This window comes from Macaca thibetana, chromosome 15, assembly GCF_024542745.1.
Source record: "Macaca thibetana thibetana isolate TM-01 chromosome 15, ASM2454274v1, whole genome shotgun sequence".
Lineage (NCBI taxonomy): Eukaryota > Metazoa > Chordata > Mammalia > Primates > Cercopithecidae > Macaca > Macaca thibetana.
Window position 1 is genome coordinate 9,754,506 of NC_065592.1, and position 17,875 is coordinate 9,772,380.

Here is a 17,875-nt window from a genome sequence, read left to right on the forward strand (position 1 = left end):
CCGCCCGCGTTAGCCGCGGGACTAATCGGGGGAACCCGTTCGCTGTTGCTAAGGGGCGGCCCCGGAAGTGACGCGCCCCAGGTTTGTTGACAGCGGAGGCGGCGGCGGCTGCAGCCTCCGAGCCGTAGGAGCCGGATCGGGGGAGGGGCCGGGCCCGGGAGCCTCAGCCCCGCCGGCAGCCCTGAGGGCAAGGTAACCGCCACGGGGTCCCCGTCGCGACCCCCTTCCTCCCGGAGCTCCCGTCCCCGGGATCCCAAGCTCCGCCCCGCCGACCCCCGTCTCCCCTGGACCCCGGGTCTAGCCTGACGAGATCCCCAACATCCTGAGGTGCTCTGGCCCCGGATTCTCCTGGGCTGCATTCTCCGCTCCTCCTCGCCTGCGAAGCATCACGTCCGCTTCCCGACGCTGAGGGCAGCCCCATCCAGGGTAGGTCCCGTACCCCGGGCCAAGGGATGTACCTGCGTCCTCCTTCGTCTCCTGCCTACTGGGCCTAAGCATCGCCGCTGCAACCACTCTCTGAGGTCCATCTTGGCCAGTGGTGGGAGGGCTCCTTTCTCTATCCCTGCCGCCAGGTCTGAGAATCGTGTCTTTAAAACTGAGCTCCCTTCCTCCAGAAAGAAAATGACGCTCTGTCGTTTGCCCCTACAAGATGGGGGATCGGTGTAGGCTGAAAGGGCCACCCTCTGCCCCTCCTACCTGTTGGATGAGCTTAAGTTCCCCCAGAGAAGTGCTTAGAAGCTCAGGGACGACTTGGATTCTGGATCAGCTCCCAAAAGGGATGACACAAAGTATAGGGAAATCCAACAGGGTGAGGTTGCAACCGGAGGGCCAAGGGAGCCGGCCCGACAGGTGAGTTGATAGTGAAACTGACTGTGCTGGCCACTATGGCTCTGTGGGTGGAACTTGTCTTGGCTGCTCTTTGACCGAAAGAGCCCCAGGTCTCCAGTCTTTGCCTGTGTTTGTAAGTCCATTCGTTTTGTTTTGTTTTTCTTTTCTTCCTTTTTTTTTTTTTTAAATAGAGGTGGGGTATCACTTTGTTACCCAAGCTGGTCTCGAACTCCTGGGCTTGAGTGATCCGCCCCCTCCAGCCTCCAAAAGTGCTGGCAATACAGGCTTGAGCCACCGCGCCCGGCTAGTGCATTTGATTTTTAAGGGGAGGGGAATATCTGATGTCTTGGGAAAATCCTCCCATATATGATCTTTCACAGAATGTTTCTCTTCAGGCTTCAAACTGGTGAGGATGAACATGAAAGCATAGCTTTGAAAAGGGTCACAGGAGGCTATACTTAGAGCAGAAAGTGGTGGCCGGGGTGAAGGGCCTGGCTACTTTGGTTCATTTGTTCATTCAGCAAATAATAAACATGATATGTAAGGTGGTAATAAGTGCTTTGGAGAAAAATAAAGAAGGAAGGACTATGGGGATGGAGTTGGGAGTTGTCTTTTTATAGAGGGTGTTCAGGGAAGGTCTCTAGTAAGGTGACCTTTGAGCAGAGATAAGTGAGGGAGCAAGCCAGGTAGCTCTCTTGTGGCAGAGCATTCCACAGCAAATGCAAAGGTCCTGTGGTCATATGCCTGGTGAGTTGAAGAAACAGCACGAGGGCCAGGCATAGTGGCTCACGCTTGTAATCTCAGCACTTTGGGAGGCTGAGGCAGCTGGATCACCTGAGGTCAGGAGTTCAAGACCAGCCTGGCCAACATGGTGAAACCCCATCTCTACTAAAAGTACCAAAAAAATTTAGCTGGCCGTGGTGGCTCATGTCTGCAATCCCAGCTACTCAGGAGGCTGAGGCAGGAGAATTGCTTGAACCCGGGAGGTGGAGGTTGCAGGGAGCTGAGATTGTGCCGTTGCACTCCAGCCTGGGTGACAAGAGCGAGACTCTGTCTTAAAAAAAAAGAAACGGCCGGGCGCGGTGGCTCAAGCCTGTAATCCCAGCACTTTGGGAGGCCGAGACGGGCGGATCACGAGGTCAGGAGATCGAGACCATCCTGGCTAACACGGTGAAACCCCGTCTCTACTAAAAAATACAAAAAACTAGCCGGGCGAGGTGGCAGGTGCCTGTAGTCCCAGCTACTCGGGAGGCTGAGGCAGGAGAATGGCGTAAACCCGGGAGGCGGAGCTTGCAGTGAGCTGAGATCCGGCCACTGCACTCCAGCCTGGACCACAAAGCGAGACTCCGTCTCAAAAAAAAAAAAAAAAAAAAAAAAAAAAGAAAGAAACAGCGGGACGATGGGGGACTGGAGCAGGTTGAAAAAGGGGAAGAGTGGTTGGCAAGAAAGTCAGAGAACAGTGGGGACCAGATAATGGTGGGGAAGACATCAGGGGCTGCCCTTGTGATATGGGGCCACAGGGTGTCTAATGGGGACACCCTTTCAGAACTGTACTTGTTGAAGTGTCTGGTGGTTGGAGAAAATACAGATTTGTTTTAGATGACAAATGGCCATTGTGCTTGGGGCTTCGGTTATAAGTACCCTTCTTCCATCTTTGTAATGACCATTGATGGAATAAATACAAAGAATCATGGTCACAGAGAACTGCAATTAAATCAAGTTAAGTTATGCCGCAGCTTCCTGGTTGTGAGAATGTGGGCATGGGAGCTTTTTCCACCTCAATCTTCTCATCTGGAAAATACGGCAGGCTGGGCGCGGTGGCTCACACCTGTAATCCCAGCACTTTGGGAGGCAGGTGGATCACCTGAGGTCAGGAGTTCGAGACCAGCCTGGCCAACATGGTGAAACCTCGTCTCTACTAAAAATGCGAAAATTAGCTGGGTGTGGTGATGCATACCTGTAATCCCAGCTACTGGAGAGGCTGAGGCAGGAGAATCGCTTGAACCTGGGAGACAGAGGTTGAACTGAGCTGAGATCACGCCACTGCAGCACCCCAACCTGGGCGACAAGAGTGAAACTCTGTCTCAAAAAAAAAAAAAAGAAAGAAAGAAAAGAAAAGAAATTAGGGCTGTTGGATTAAATAAAATCATGGACTGAAGTGCTTAAATGCAATATTTCACACAAAGTGCTCAATGGCAGCCACACTGATGATGATGTGATGATGAGAAATGTGGGCATGTATGTCTGCCTCAGAGCCGTTCGTTTTAGCACTAGCTGGTGGTGTCACCAGCTCTAGCTGCCTCCATCAGTTAGCAGGATTTGAAGCAATATTGGGGAAGGCAAGATAGAAACTTCTTGACACCCCTCAGAGGTAACAGTGGGTTAATATTCTGCAGGGAGGAGGTTAGCTTGGTCCTAGCTTTTTTTGACAGCAGCAGAAGGTGATGGGGACTTTTAAAAAAGAGCCCAGCACTTCCAGCAATTTGGGAGGCCAAGGCGGGAGGATCGCTTGAGGCCAGGAATTTGAGACCAGTCTGGAGAACATAGGGAAACCCTATCTCTAAAAAAAAAGAAAAAAAAATTTAAAAAGAGCCCAGCAAATTTCCATTCTTGCATTCTACCACATAAAATAGCAAAATGAGGTTGTTGAAATGAATGTGACTTGGAGATAGGTGGGGAGGGGCAGTGTATGCTGGGCCTAGATATGTGGTTGGGTGTGCGTGGCTGATCTATGGGTAGAGGCTGTTGATCCTGAAGCGCCTGGCAGAGGCTGAGATTATCCAGCCTGCCTTATAGGAAGCAGAACCACAGTTGATCTCCCTCCTTACACCCCAAGCCCGGACTGTATCCTCAGGCCTGGGACACAGGCTGAGCAGGGCAACTGGGCCAGAGGGTTTGAAAATGAAAGGTCGGAGCACTTAGGAACTGAGAGCCAGCATATTAGGATAGGCTGTTGTGGGTAGTGCCCCAGGCTGCTGACCTGGGGACCTGGTTCAAGCCCTGCTCTGCCGCTGGCTTGCTGTGTGAGTTAGGCAGGTTCCATCCCCTCTCTGGGCCTTCATTTTCCTATCTGTACATTTAGAATAATAGCCTTTCCTTGCCTCCAACTAAGTCTGAAGGCTGTTGAGAGGATGAAATGAGACACAGGTTGTGAAAGAATTAGGTGTGCTCTGAAGCTGTCTGCAAAGGTGTTATCATTAGTACCGCCAGGATTCTGCAGACACATTTGGGGAGTCCACTAGCTGGAAGACTGCTCTTGGCACTGTGGTTTTTTTGCTTGGCTTCAGTAACTCACCTGTTCTGGACTCCTGAGAGGTGAGTGCAGAGACCCCTGTCTGGTTATCTATTTGTGGACCACTGTCTTGTATCTGGCGCAATCGCTGAAACTGATTTTCTAGCTTTGGAGATGCAGAAGGGTCTCTCGAAGCATTATTCTCAGGAACATCACTCTTCATAATTATTGGTCACCACCTTCCTGCCATCCTTTCATGGCATGTCCTCAGCAACCCTGTTCACAACATACGCAACACAGCGTGTGCCACTCGCAGCATGCTGACAGGTAAGGACCTTGATAAATATTGAGGCTGGAAAACATTGGCTGGGGACCTTGTGGAGCTGAGGCTCTGTCACCGGCATTGAGCCACTCACATACTCTGTAATGGAGACCCCAGGAATCACACAGGGACTCTGCCCTCAGGAAGCTTTCAATGCTGTGGCCAAAAAATGACATATGCCCACGGAGTGGTTACCAGCAGTACTGGATCATGTGAGCTCAGTGCCTAAGTTGTAAGGAAGTGGTGGAGGCTCATGGAACAGAAGAGAAAGCTGAGGTTGGAGAAAGATCCCTCCTCATAGCATAATGGCAAGGAGCTTGAACTTTAGGGTCAGGCATTTACTGGAGGACCTTGTGCAACTCATTGCGCATCTTTGAACCACTGTTTCCTCATCTGGGAAACAAAATGATAATATGTACCTCATAAGTTATCTGTGGCAGCCGGGTGCGGTGGCTCACACCTGTAGTACGATCTCTTTGGGAGGCTGAGGTGGGTGGATTGCTTGAGTCCAGGAGTTTGAGACAAGCCTGGGCAACATGGTGAGACCTCATCTCTACAAAAAATAAAAATAAAAAAATTAGCCAGGTCTGTTGGTATACACCTGTAGTGACAGCTATTCCAGAGGCTGAAGTGTGAGATTGCTTGAACGCGAGAGGTGGAGGTTGCAGCGAGCTGAGATCATACCACTGCACTCCAGCCTGGGTGACAGAGTGAGACCCTGTCTTTTTTTTTTTTTTTTTTTTGAGACGGAGTCTCGCTCTGTCACCCAGGCTGGAGTGCAGTGGCGCAATCTCGGCTCACTGCAAGCTCCGCCTCCCGGGTTCACGCCATTCTCCGGCCTCAGCCTCCCGAGTAGCTGGGACTACAGGCGCCCGCCACTGCGCCCGGCTAATTTTTTTCTATTTTTAGTAGAGACGGGGTTTCACCATGGAGACCCTGTCTTAAAAGAAAAATAAATGAATAGGCCGACCGCAGTGGCTCACACCTGTAATCCTAGCACTATGGGAGGCCGAGGCAGGTGAATCACCTGAGGTCAGGAGTTTGAGACCAGCCTGGCCAACATGGCAAAACCCCATCTCTACTGAAACTACAAAAATTAGCCGGGCGTGGTGGCGGGCACCTGTAATCCCAGCTACTTGGTAGGCTGAGGCAGGAGAATTGCTTGAACCCTGGAGGCAGAGGCTGCAGTGAGCTGAGATCGCGCCATTGCACTCCAGCTTGGGCAACAAGAGAAAAACTCTGTCTCAAAAAATAAAAATAAATAAATAAAAAGTAAGTAAGTAAGTTATCTGTGGCTTTGATGCAAACATGGATGGAAAGCTGGACACACTGGGTCTTTTTTTTTTTTTTTTTTTTTGAGACAGAGTCTCACTCTGTCACCCATGCCCGGCTGATTTTTGTGTTTTTAATAGAGACAGAGTTTCAACACGTTGGCCAAGCTGGGCTCAAACTCTTAACCTCAGGTGATCCACCTGCCTTGGCCTCCCAAAGTGCTGGGATTACAGGTGTAGGCCACTGTGCCTGGCCTGCCACACTGCGTCTTGAACTAATGAACTACCTGTGGACATATCTGTCTGTTCACATCCATAGTCTGTGGCAAATTACATAGCCATAACCCCTTCGTTCCAGCTGCGTTTTCTGTAAGTTGTAGATGTTAACTCCTGCCTTGTGGGGGGTTGAGAGAATTCAATTAATTAACACATATAAAATACTTAGCAGAGTTCTTTTTTTTTTTTTTGAGACGGAATCTCGCTGTCACCAGGCTGGAGTACAGTGGCGTGACCTTGGCTCACTGGAACCTCCGCCTCCCGGGTTCAAGCAATTCTCCTGCCTCAGACTCCTGAGTAGCTGGGACTATAGGCACGCGCCACCATGCCCTGCTAATTTTTTTTTTTTTTTTTTTTTTTTTTGAGACAGAGTCTTGCTCTGTCGCCCAGGCTGAAGTACAGTGGCGCGATCTCGGCTCACTGCGAGGTCCACCTCCCAGGTTCATGCCATTCTCCTGCCTCAGCCTGCTGAGTAGCTGGAACTACAGGCGCCCACCACCACACCCAGCTAATTTTTTGTATTTTTAGTAGAGAAAGGGTTTCACCATGTTAACCAGGATGGTTTCGATCTCCTGACCTTGTGATCCGCCCACCTCGGCCTCTCAAAGTGTTGGGATTATAGGCATTAGCCACCGCACCGGGCTGCTAATTTTTGTATTTTTAGTAGAGACAGGGTTTCACCATGTTGGCCAGGATGGTCTCGATCCCTTGACCTCGTGATCCGCCCACCTTGGCCTCCCAAAGTGCTGAGATTAGAGGTGTGAGCCACCGCACCCGGCCAGAATTCTTGGTATATACTTCGTATCAGTATGGGTAGGATCATTAATACATTTGGTTACAAGAGTGGAACCCAGCCAGTCTGATTACTAGCTGAATGCAGCTCCTCAAGGCCTCTCTGTCTCCAGCATCACCGGCAGCCACCTAGCCGTAAGGCACACTCCCCACTCTGCGTGTCTGCATCTTTCTGACATAACCGACCTCATGGATATAATCTCTGCAGACTTTTCAGAGCCAGGTGGCATCTGGTTTTCACCTGTTTCCCGACCGCCTGGAGATCCCCACACTTGCTTTGCCTCTCCTCACACCCCCAGGCTCTGGCCCTTGATCTACTGCCTCCTGGAAAGCGTCTAGCCTCTGTAAATAGGGCATTTGTTTGGGTTTTCCCTCCAGCTCCTAGGTTAATATTTCACAGGGTGAGCACTGCTCCAAGGCTCAGAGCTTCCGGCTCCCCCAACCTCTCTGTCCCCTGGGTATCAGGACACTGGTGGGATCCCATGCTTCCCCCACCGGACTTCAGTTTCTCTTTCTCTCCCATTGTTTGGATGGATGGACTGAAGATCAAATGTTTGGTGAGAAGCAGGGGTCTGCTTTAGGTTTGCATCCCACTCTCATCAGTTTTGTGGTTTCAGGCAAGCGTCTGCTTAGTTGTGTATGCGTCAGTATCTTCATCAGAAAATGGAGTAACAATCTCTATCTTGTAGTACTAGAGTCAAGTAATTCCAGTCACAGCAAACCTTTGTTCTGTTAAACGCCAGGCATAAGTTGGGCACCAAAGTCAGGCACCAAGGATACATGTGCGTGCGCACTTACGCACGTGTGTGTGTGTGTGTGTGTGTGTGTGTGTGTGTGTGTGCATGGATGCAGGCATGCAAGCAAGCATACAGCTTTTGTCCTCCCAGAGCTCACAGGCAGTGGGAGGGGGTCAGTAGACAAATTGTTATGTAAATGATTAATTAGTTGCAAGTACAGGGTACTGGGAAATGTTTTGTCAGTTAAATAAGAGACTCCAGGGAGTAAAGCCTGTAAGGAGCTTAGGACCACATCTGGAAGCAGCCAACATGGAAGTGGTACCGCAGTGCCTGCTGCTGCCGCTGCTACTGTTTTTCTCTCTCTTTTCTCCCACTGCCCCATTCCCCAGGATATCGTAAGTTCATGATAGATCTAGTATTAGAGAACATGCAAGAAAAGGGATGGAGAAAGACACAGGGTTCTCCCAGTGTGGTGGTCGGTCATAACCAGAGCTCCCTCTGTCCTCAGTGGCTGCAATTCCAGATGTCCTGTGCCTGCCCTGAGAATGACAATCCCTAAGGAGTGGAGGAGGTAGAGAGGAGTAGGTAGAGTGGAGTAAGTAGAGATGGCTGCCTCTGGCAGGTGCCAGGCCTGCAGCTGGATGGGGCTCAGGGCATGGTAGCCCCAGGGCCCTTCAGTCTCCATGCCAGGATGGAGGATGGCTCCTTCCTCTTCCAGCTCATTCCAGCCCTGAGTGGCAAGGTCAACACTGCTAAGGGGAGGCTAGCAGATGGCGCCATCTACCTGGCTTGTATTTTGGGGGCTTTTTTCTTCCACTTGGGGAGCATGGTAAGGGCAGAGCAGCTGCCTAGGTAACTGGGCTCAGACCTGCAGAAAAGGCAAAACCCCAGTGACTCTCCCTCATTCAGAGCCTCTGAGTCGAGAGGCATCATTTGCAGCCACTGGGCGCCCAGCAGTGTCCTGGGCGCAACGAGCAGGGAGAATGCGAGAATGTGCTGTACCTCCCAGGCCTCGTGCAGACCCCAGCTGGCGAGTCCTTCGTCATTCCTTCCACAGGCCTTTGTTGAAACCTCACCTTGTGGCAGGCCCCACATTGAGTGTTCAGTGCTTCCTTTGTTCATTTAGCAAATAGTCATGGACCTGGGCCCATAGTGCCAATGTCCCATGCACCCCCTCTCCTTGCAGCTTAGGTACTTCTTTGCTTCCTCCTGAAGCGCCTTCCCTTTTCCCCCTCCACCAGAGTTAACTAGGACTCATCTTTTGGGTCCCAGTTGAAATGTCACTTCTTTTTTTTTGACGGAGTTTTGACCTTATTGCCTAGACTGGAGTGCAATGGCGTGATCTCAGCTCACTGCAACCTCCACCTCCTGGGTTCAAGCAATTCTCCTGCCTCAGCCTCCCGAGTAGCTGGGTTTACAGGCATGTGCCACCACATCTGGCTAATTTTTGTATTTTTAGTAGAGACGGAGTTTCACCATGTTGGCCAGGCTGGTCTTGAACTCCTGACCGCAGGTGATCCACCTACCTCAGTCTCCCAAAGTTTTGGGATTACAGGTGTGAGCCACCGCACCCGGCCTGAAATGTCACTTCTAAGGATACCTGCTCTGACTCCCCAGTCTGGGGCAAGTCCCCTGATGGGGTACCCAGAGCCCCAGGCCCCTCCTCCTGTAAGACACTGGTCCCAGTTACACGACGGCCACTTGTGGGCTCCGTAGGTGGATCTGTCTCTCTCTGGAGCCAGTATGCTCCATGTGGTCAAGGACCTCGTCCGGCTTGCTCACCATAGGACCCCCAGTGCTCAGCAGGGACTGAGTGAGCAGGTCCAGGGATGTGATACCAAACAAGACAGCCTGGTTTTGCCCTCGTGGACCTGGCCATCCATCAAGGACACTTAATGATCAAAGCCACATCAATACCAAGCGTTCGTTGCTGTGGTAGGTCGGGCCTGTGGGGGGCACTCAGCAGGCACACCCTGGTGGGTCAAGGATGGCTTCCCAGAGGAAGTAACTTTGACACTGGGACCATAGGTATCAGCTATGTGAAAGGAGAGTTCAAAGATCATGTGGGCTGGAGTGGCCAGGAGATAATTCCTGGAGGAAGGACATGGATTGTGTTTGGGTAGGGGAGGGGAGAAGGCAGTATTTAAAGTAGAAAGTGCAGTAATTAGTTGAATTTGGATGGTCCTCGTTGAAAGAGAACAGACTGGGCAAAGGTCTGAAGGTGACCTGTGCCGACGGCCTTTTGCCAGGACAGTGAGGCCAGGCTGGCTGGAGTAGAGGGTTAGTGGGGACCAAGTAGGCCAGAAAGCTGACTCTAATTCCAGTGGACTTGAAAAGAGTTGCTTTCCAAGAGTGGGGACACTCTGCCAGCAGTGCTCCCTCTGGTTCCAGTTTCCCAGGCAAGAGAGGCTACTGGGCTTTTGAAGATCTGGAAGTAAATGAAGGCAAAGGAAGGCCATGCCCGGGGCCCAGGCATCCTGGCTTTTGTGCCTTCCCTTGAAGGTGCCATGCTGCCAGTGGGACAGCTAACACAATAAGCCTTGTTGTGGGATACCCAGGCCCTGGAGCTGGGCTAGAACAGACCCCACTCTGTGGGAGCCAGGGCAGATGAGATAGGAGAAGGTGATGATTATAACAACAACAATAATAATAATAGTCTTTATTGAGCAATGACTACGTGCCAGACAGCGTTCTAAGTCCTTTTGATATTATTCCATGGAATCTTCACACCATGCTGGAGATGAGGTATTGTGCTGCTTCTATTTTAGAGGAAAAATGACTGAGGCACAGAGAGGTGGAGACACTTGCCCAAGTTTGTTTGCTCGTGAGCAGCAAGCCTGAAATGTGAGCTAGGACTGCCTGACTTCACAGCTCATCCACACATAGTCCCCAGTAGACAGTGGTGCCACAGTTGAACTCAGAACTGGCTGAAAGCGCCCTGTGGCTTCCCACTGGATTTCCTGAGCAGTCTGGAAGGCTCACAAATGGACACAGAGGGAGGCTCCCAGAAGCTGGGACAATGCTGGGCCCCAGAACTCCAGAACCCTCTAAGACAGGGGTGTCCAATCTTTTAGCTTCCCTGGGCCACACCGGAAAAAGAATTGTCTTGGGCCACACATAAAATACACCAACACTAACAATAGCAGATGAGCTAAAAAAAAAAAAAAAAAAAAAAAAAAAAAAGTCCGTAAATCTCATAATGTTTTAAGAAAGTTTACAAATTTGTGTTGGGCTTCATTCAAAGCTGTCCTGGTCCACATGCAGCCCATGGACCACAAGCTGGACAAGCTTGCTCTAAGAGATGTGAGGGATTCCACAAGACCAGGTTGCAGTCCCAGTTTACACAGCTCCCTCTGTGTGACCTGGAGTTTCCTCCTCTATAAGATGGGGTCAGCTGGGCACGGTGGCTCACACCTGTAACCCCAGCACTTTGGGAGGCCGAGGCGGGCAGATCAGGAGGTCAGGAGTTCGAAACCATCCTGGCTAACATGGTGAAACCCTGGCTCTACTAAAAATACAAAAAATTATCCAAGTGTGGTGGCAGGCGCCTGTAGTCCCAGCTACTTGGGAGGCTGAGGCAGGAGAATGGTGTGAACCAGGGAGGCGGAGCTTGCAGTGAGCCAAGATGGTGCCACTGCACTCCAGCCTGGGTGACAGAGCGAGACTCCGTCTCAAAAAAAAAAAAAAAAAAAAATGGGGTCATAGGGCCAGGCACGGTGGCTCACACCTGTAATCCTAGCACTTTGGGAGGCCAAGGCGGGTGGATCACCTGAGCTCAGGAGTTTGAGACCAGCCTGGCCAACATAGCAAAACTCCATCTCTACTAAAAATACAAAAATTAGCCAGGTGTGGGGGCAGGCACCTGTAGTCCCAGCTCCTCAGGAGGCTGAGGCAGGAGAATAACTTGAACCTGGAAAGTGGAGGTTGCAGTGAGCCGAGATGGTGCCACTACACTTCCCCCTGGGTGACAGAGCAAGACTCCGTCTGAAAAAAAAAAGGTGGGATCATAACCACCACGTTGTGTACTTAGTCTGTTGGGCTGGGACTAAGCATTTTCCCAACATTATCTTATTTACTACCACAGCCCTGCAAAGTAGAGATTATTATCCCCATTTTCCAGATGAAGAAACTGAGGTCTGGAGAGGTTAAGTACTTTTTTTTTTTTTTTTTTTTTAGGGAGTCTTGCTGTGTCACCAGGCTGGAGTGAAGTGGCGCAATCTTGGCTCACTGCAACCTCCGCCTCCCGGGTTCAAGTGATTCTCCTCCCTCAGCCTCTTGAGTAGCTGGGATTACAGGTGTGCACTACCATACCAGCTAATTTTTTTGTATTTTTAGTAGAGACAGGGTTTCACCATGTTGGCCTCGATGGAGAGGTTAAGTAATTTTACAGTGATTGTACAACTGGGTCAAAACATAGATCTGTCTGACCACAGAGCCTGCACTTTAAAAAAAACTTTTGGGCCTGGGTGCGGTGGCTCACACCTGTAATCCCAGCACTTTGGGAGGCCAAGGCAGGCAGATCATGAGATCAGGAGATCGAGACCATCCTGGCTAACACGGTGAAACCCCGTCTTTACTAAAAATACAAAAAATTAGCTGAGTGTGGTGGCACACGTCTATAGTCCCAGCTACTTGGGAGTCTGAGGCAGGAGAATCGCTTGAACCTGGGAGGCGGAGGTTGCAGTGAGCTGAGATCGCGCCACTGCACTCCAGTTTGGGCGACACAGCGAGACTCCTCTGAAAAAAAAAAAAAAAAAAAAAAACTTTTATGAAGTATAACATACATGAGAGGCCAGGCACAGGTGGCTCATGCCTACAATCCCAGCACTTTGGGAGGCCAAGGTGGGAGGATCGCTTGAGCCCAGGAGTTTGAAACCAACCTGGGCAACACAGAAAGACCATGTCTTTACTAAAAGTTAAAAAATTTACTGGGCGTGGTGGCATATGCCTGTGGTCCCAGCAACTCAACAGGCTGAGGTGGGAGGATCGCTTGAGCCCAGGAGGTCAAGGCTGCAGTGAGCGGTGATCACACCACCACCCTGCAACCTGGGCAACAGTATGAGACTCTTTCTCGGGGAAAAAAACCAAACAAACAAAAACAAAAAAACCAAACAAAGAAATACATACATAAGGAAAGATACACAAAATATCAGTATGGAGTCGGATTAACTTTTTTTTTTTTTTTTTTTTTTTTGAGACGGAGTCTTGCTGTGTTGCCCACCCTGGAGCCCAGTGGCGCCATCTTGGCTCACTGCAAGCTCCGCCTCCTGGTTTCAGCCATTTGCCTGCCTCAGCCTCCTGAGTAGCTTGGACTACAGGCGCCCGCCACCAGGCCCGGCTAATTTTTGTTTTGTTTTGTTTTTGAAAGGGAGTCTTACTCTATCGCCCAGGCTGGAGTGCAGTGGCGCCATCTCCGCTCACTGCAAGCTCCACCTCCTGGGTTCATGTCATTCTCCTGCCACAGCCTCTCCCAAGTAGCTGGGACTATAGGCACGTGCCACCACGCCAGGCTAATTTTTTGTATTTTTAGTAGAGACGGGGTTTTACCATGTTAGCCAGAATGGTATCGATCTCCTGACCTCATGATCCGCCCGCTTCGGCCTCCCAAAGTGCTGAGATTACAGGCTGAGTCACCACGCCCGGCCATTTTTTTGTATTTTTTAGTAGAGACGGGGTTTCACCGTGTTAGCCAGGATAGTCTCGATCTCCTGACCTCGTGATCCGCCCGCCTCGGCCTCTCAAAGTGCTGGGATTACAGGTGTGAGCCACCGTGCCCGCTGCCATTTTCTTAACTTTCTTTTTTTTTTTTTTTTTTTTTGAGACAGAGTCTCGCTCTGTCGCCCAGGCTGGAGTGCAGTGGCGCAATCTCGGCTCACTGCAAGCTCCGCCTCCCGGGTTCACGCCATTCTCCTGCCTCAGCCTCCTGAGTAGCTGGGACTACAGGCGCCCGCCACCGCGCCCGGCTAATTTTTTGTATTTTTAGTAGAAACGGGGTTTCACCGTGGTCTCGATCTCCTGACCTTGTGATCCGCCCGCCTCGGCCTCCCAAAGTGCTGGGATTACAGGCGTGAGCCACCGCGCCCGGCTTCTTAACTTTCTATTCAATTACAATATTCGGGCCATGCACGGTGGCTCACATCTGTAATCCCAGCACTTTGGGAGGCAGAGTTGGGCAGATCACCTGAGGTAAGGTGTTCGAGACCAGTCTGACCAACATGATGAAACCCCATCTCTACCAAAAATATTAGAAAACAAAATTAGCCGGGTGCAGTGGCAGGCACCTATAATCCCTGCTACTCCAGAGGCTGAGGCAGGAGAACAGCTTGAACCCTAGAGGCGGAGGTTGCAGTGAGCTGAAATCATGCCACTGTACCCCAGCCTGGGTGAGAGGGTGAGACTCCGTCTCACAAAAACAAACAAACAAAAAACCAAAAACCCCAATATTCACTTGAAAAAGCACACACATGATGATACACAGGTCGTTGAAGATTCACACAGTGAACAAGCCTGGATACCCAGTACTCCAATCAAGGAGACTGGAAGCTCCTCAGCACCCAGAAACTCCCTTGCAGTCACCTCCCCAGGTGACCACAGTCCTCACTTCTCCCACCACAGATGAGATTCCCCTGCTTTTGAATTTAGTGGAGTGACACAGTATAGACCCTTTTGTGTTCTGACTCCTCTCATTAAACACAGTAAGGGTTGGCAAGGCACAGTGGCTCATGCCTGTAATCCCAGCACTTTGGGAGCCTGGGGTAAGCAGATTGCTCGAGCACAAGAGTTTGAGACCAGCCTGGACAACATAGCAAGACCTTGTCTCTAAAAAAAAAAAAAAAACCACCAGAAAAATTAGCCAGGTGTGGTGGTGCATGCCTGTAGTCTCAGGTACTCAGGAGGCTAAGGTGGGAGGATTGCTTGAGCCTGGGAAATAGAGGGTGCAGTGAGCCGAGATCACACCACTGCACTCTAGCCTAGGTAAGTGAGATTCTGTCTCAAAAATTAAAAATTAAGGCCGGGCACAGTGGCTCACACTCGTAATCCCAGCACTTTGGGAGGCCGAGGCAAGCAGATCACCTGAGGTCAGGAGTTCGAGACCAGCCTGGCCAACATGGGTAACCCTGTCTCTACTAAAAGAAAAAAATACAAAAATTAGCCGGGCGTGATGGCACATGCCTGTAATCCCAGGTATTCGGGAGGCTGAGGCAGGAGAATCGCTTGAACCCAGGAGGTGAAGGTTGCAATGAGTCGAGATCATGCCACTGCACGCCAGCCTGAGCAACAGAGCAAGACTCCATCTCAAAAAAAAAAAAAAGAAACTAAAAATTGAGGGGGGAAAAAAAAAAAAAAACCTTGTAAGCGTTATCCAAGCTGCTAACAGGAGTTTGTGCCTTCTCATTGCCATGCAGTATTTAGTAGATGAATATACCATAATTATCCATTCCAATGCTAGTGGGCATTTAGGTTATTTTCTGGTTTTGGCCATTACAAATAGTGCTGCTGAGAACATTCTAGTGTAGATCTTTTGGTGCACATTTACTATGCATTTCTGTTGGGTATATACCTAGGAGTGGAATTGCTAAATGTTGAACGCATGTATGTTCAGCTTTAGTAAATAGTGAATAGTGTTAAACACTGTTCCCATTATATTCCCAGTTCACACCAATTTGCCCTGCCACCAGCCCTGTGGGAGATTTCCCACTGTTCCCTATCTTCCCCAATGCCAGGTATTGCCAATGTTGTTGCTGTTGTTGTGTTCAGTTGAGCCAGTGGGCGTGGGAAATGGCATCTCCTTGTGGTTTTACTGTGCATTTCCCTAATAGTAAAGAAGCTGAGTGCTTTTCACATTTTTATTGTCTGTTTTGCTATGTTCCTTTATGAAATACCTGTTCAAATCTTTCACTCTTTTTTCTTCTTCTTTTTTTTGAGACAGGGTCTGTCTTTGTCTCCCAGGCTAGAGCGCAGTGGTGCAGTCACAGCTCACTGCAGCCTGAACCTCTTGGGCTCAGGTGATCCTCCCACCTCAGCCTCTCAAGTAGCTGGGACTACAGGCATATGCCACCGTGCCCAGCTAATTCTTTTTGTATTTTTTGTAGAGACAGGGTTGCGCCCTGTTGCCCAGGCTGGTCATGAACTCCTGGGCTCAAGCGATTTGCCCACCTCGGGCTCCCAAAGCGCTGGGATTACAGGCGTGAACCACCACACCCAGGCTCTTCGTGGTATCTTTTGATGAACAGAGTTTTTAATTTTGAGGCAGTCCAATTTATCAATTTCTTTCTCTTCATGTGAGATCACTGCCTATTCTAAAGTCATAAAGATGTACTCTTGTGTTTTCTTCTAGAAACCTTATTGTTTTACCTTTCACACTTATATCTGTCATCTATCTCAAATTACTTTTTGTGTATGCATGAACAGAAGTTTCTTTGCTTCAGTGTAGATAAGTTTATAATTTTCTACCTCCTGGTTAGCACCTCTTGAGTCCTAGTTAAGAAATCTTTAGCTATGCTAAAGTCATGAAGCTAGTAGGAGGCTTCACTTTTTTAAATAACAGTTTTACTGAGAGGTAATTCACATGTCACACAATTCACCCATATATATAGTTCCATGATTTTTAGTATATTCACAGAGTCCACCCATGACCACTGTCAATTTTAGACCATTTTCATCACCCCAGAAAGAAACTCCATACCCACTGGCAGTTACTCTCCTTTTTCCCAACCACAAACCTACTTCTGTCTCTATAGATTTGCCTATTCTCACTGTACATTTCTATCAAAGGAATCATACAGTATGTGACTTTTCTTTTTAACTGATTTCTTTCACTCAACATAATGTTTTCAAGGTCCAACATGATAGCATGGATCACTACTGTTTATAACTGAATAATATTGCACTGTATGAATATGAAACATTTTGTAGATCCATTCATCAGTTGAAGGACATTTGGGTGGTTTCTACTTTTTGACTCTTACAAATAATGTTGCTATGAATGGTCACGTCCGAGTTTCTGTGTGGACATATGTTTTCATTGCTCTTGTGAGGAGCCTTCATTTCTAATCAGACACCATGAGATTCAGTGATATCATGTCTATATGTCTATTAAGCCTTGGCACAGACTAAGTGCTCAATCAATTATAGCTGTATACAGGTTAGGAAGTACTGCACAGCATGGAACACCCCAGTGTAGCTGTTAAGATTGTGGGAAGCGGCCGGGCGCGGTAGCTCAAGCCTGTAATCCCAGCACTTTGGGAGGCCGAGACGGGCGGATCACGAGGTCAGGAGATCGAGACCATCCTGGCTAACACGGTGAAACCTCGTCTCTACTACAAAAATACAAAAAAACTAGCTGGGCGAGGTGGCGGGTGCCTGTAGTCCCAGCTACTCGGGAGGCTGAGGCAGGAGAATGGTATAAACCCGGGAGGTGGATCTTGCAGTGAGCCGAGATCCGGCCACTGCACTCCAGTCTGGGCCACAGAGCGAGACTCTGAAAGAAAAAAGGTTGTGGGAAGCAGAAGAGTGAAAATCCCTATTACCCCCACTCAAGCATTGAGTCCCCAGCACACACATGTCTGCCCACAGGCAAATAAGTGCTTGGACAAGGCTCCATGTTCTTTTCAGGTCAAATTGTGCATAGATAGTAGCACAGCAGAGGCGGGTGAGAGATGGAGTCAGGAGACCTGGGCCTGGCCCTGCTAAGCTGCTAATTGGAGTGTGGTCTCAGTTTCCCTACTCAGAGTGTGGACATGGGGCCACTGATGGTTCTAGCCCTTGTGTGTGGCTCACTTGGCGTCTTGTCCACTCCCCAGGCAGTGGCTCTGCCAATGATCCTGTGAGTGTTCAGGAATCACTGTTGCCCCTGGGAACCCTTGTCCTGGAGTGGCCCACCTGCCTGCCTCCAGCATGGCGTCTGACACTCCCGAGTCGCTGATGGCCCTCTGTACTGACTTCTGCTTGCGCAACCTGGATGGCACCCTGGGCTACCTGCTGGACAAGGAGACCCTGCGGCTACATCCGGACATCTTCTTGCCCAGCGAGATCTGTGACCGGCTCGTCAATGAGTGAGCAGACCCAGGGGCAGAGGAGGGGCAGGGGTCCTCCCATGAATGTGTATAGAGAGACTGGGACCATGTATGCACTACATGGGGAGTAGCTATGGAGACGAATGTGTGAGGGTGTGTATTTGCACATGGATGTTCATGGGTGCAAGAGAATAGTGGTGTATCCATAACCGTAAAGGTGTATATGTGTGTGTGTTGGTGTGTATGTGGAGGGGTGTGCATGTAAAGGCATGGGGTGTGTGTACACATGTAAGCGTATGCAGCATAGGTTATTTTTTATTTTTTTTTTTTTTGAGATGGAGTCTTGCTGTGTCGCCCAGGCTGGAGTGCAGGGCCAGATCTCAGCTCACTGCAAGCTCCGC

The 17,875-nt window shown here is 49.8% G+C and overlaps 2 protein-coding genes across 5 annotated transcripts in view; both read left to right on the top strand.

Annotated features, from left to right (window-relative positions):
• The window catches only part of DYNC2I2 (dynein 2 intermediate chain 2), a 210,553-nt gene that overhangs the window by 61,253 nt on the left and 131,425 nt on the right, over window positions 1–17,875 (top strand). The gene's annotated exons all lie outside the window — the stretch shown is intronic.
• Window positions 1–17,875, top strand: part of ZER1 (zyg-11 related cell cycle regulator) — a 46,196-nt gene that overhangs the window by 479 nt on the left and 27,842 nt on the right. For 3 of the 4 annotated variants that reach the window (XM_050759886.1, XM_050759888.1, XM_050759889.1), the window contains exons 1-2: window positions 35–426; window positions 17,262–17,513. In XM_050759886.1, coding sequence (XP_050615843.1) covers window positions 17,356–17,513 — 158 coding nt within the window. In that variant the 5' untranslated portion in view covers window positions 35–426; window positions 17,262–17,355. Of the gene's footprint in view, window positions 1–34; window positions 427–17,261; window positions 17,514–17,875 lie in introns of those variants that run through there. The other variant, XM_050759887.1, reaches the window with a different exon arrangement.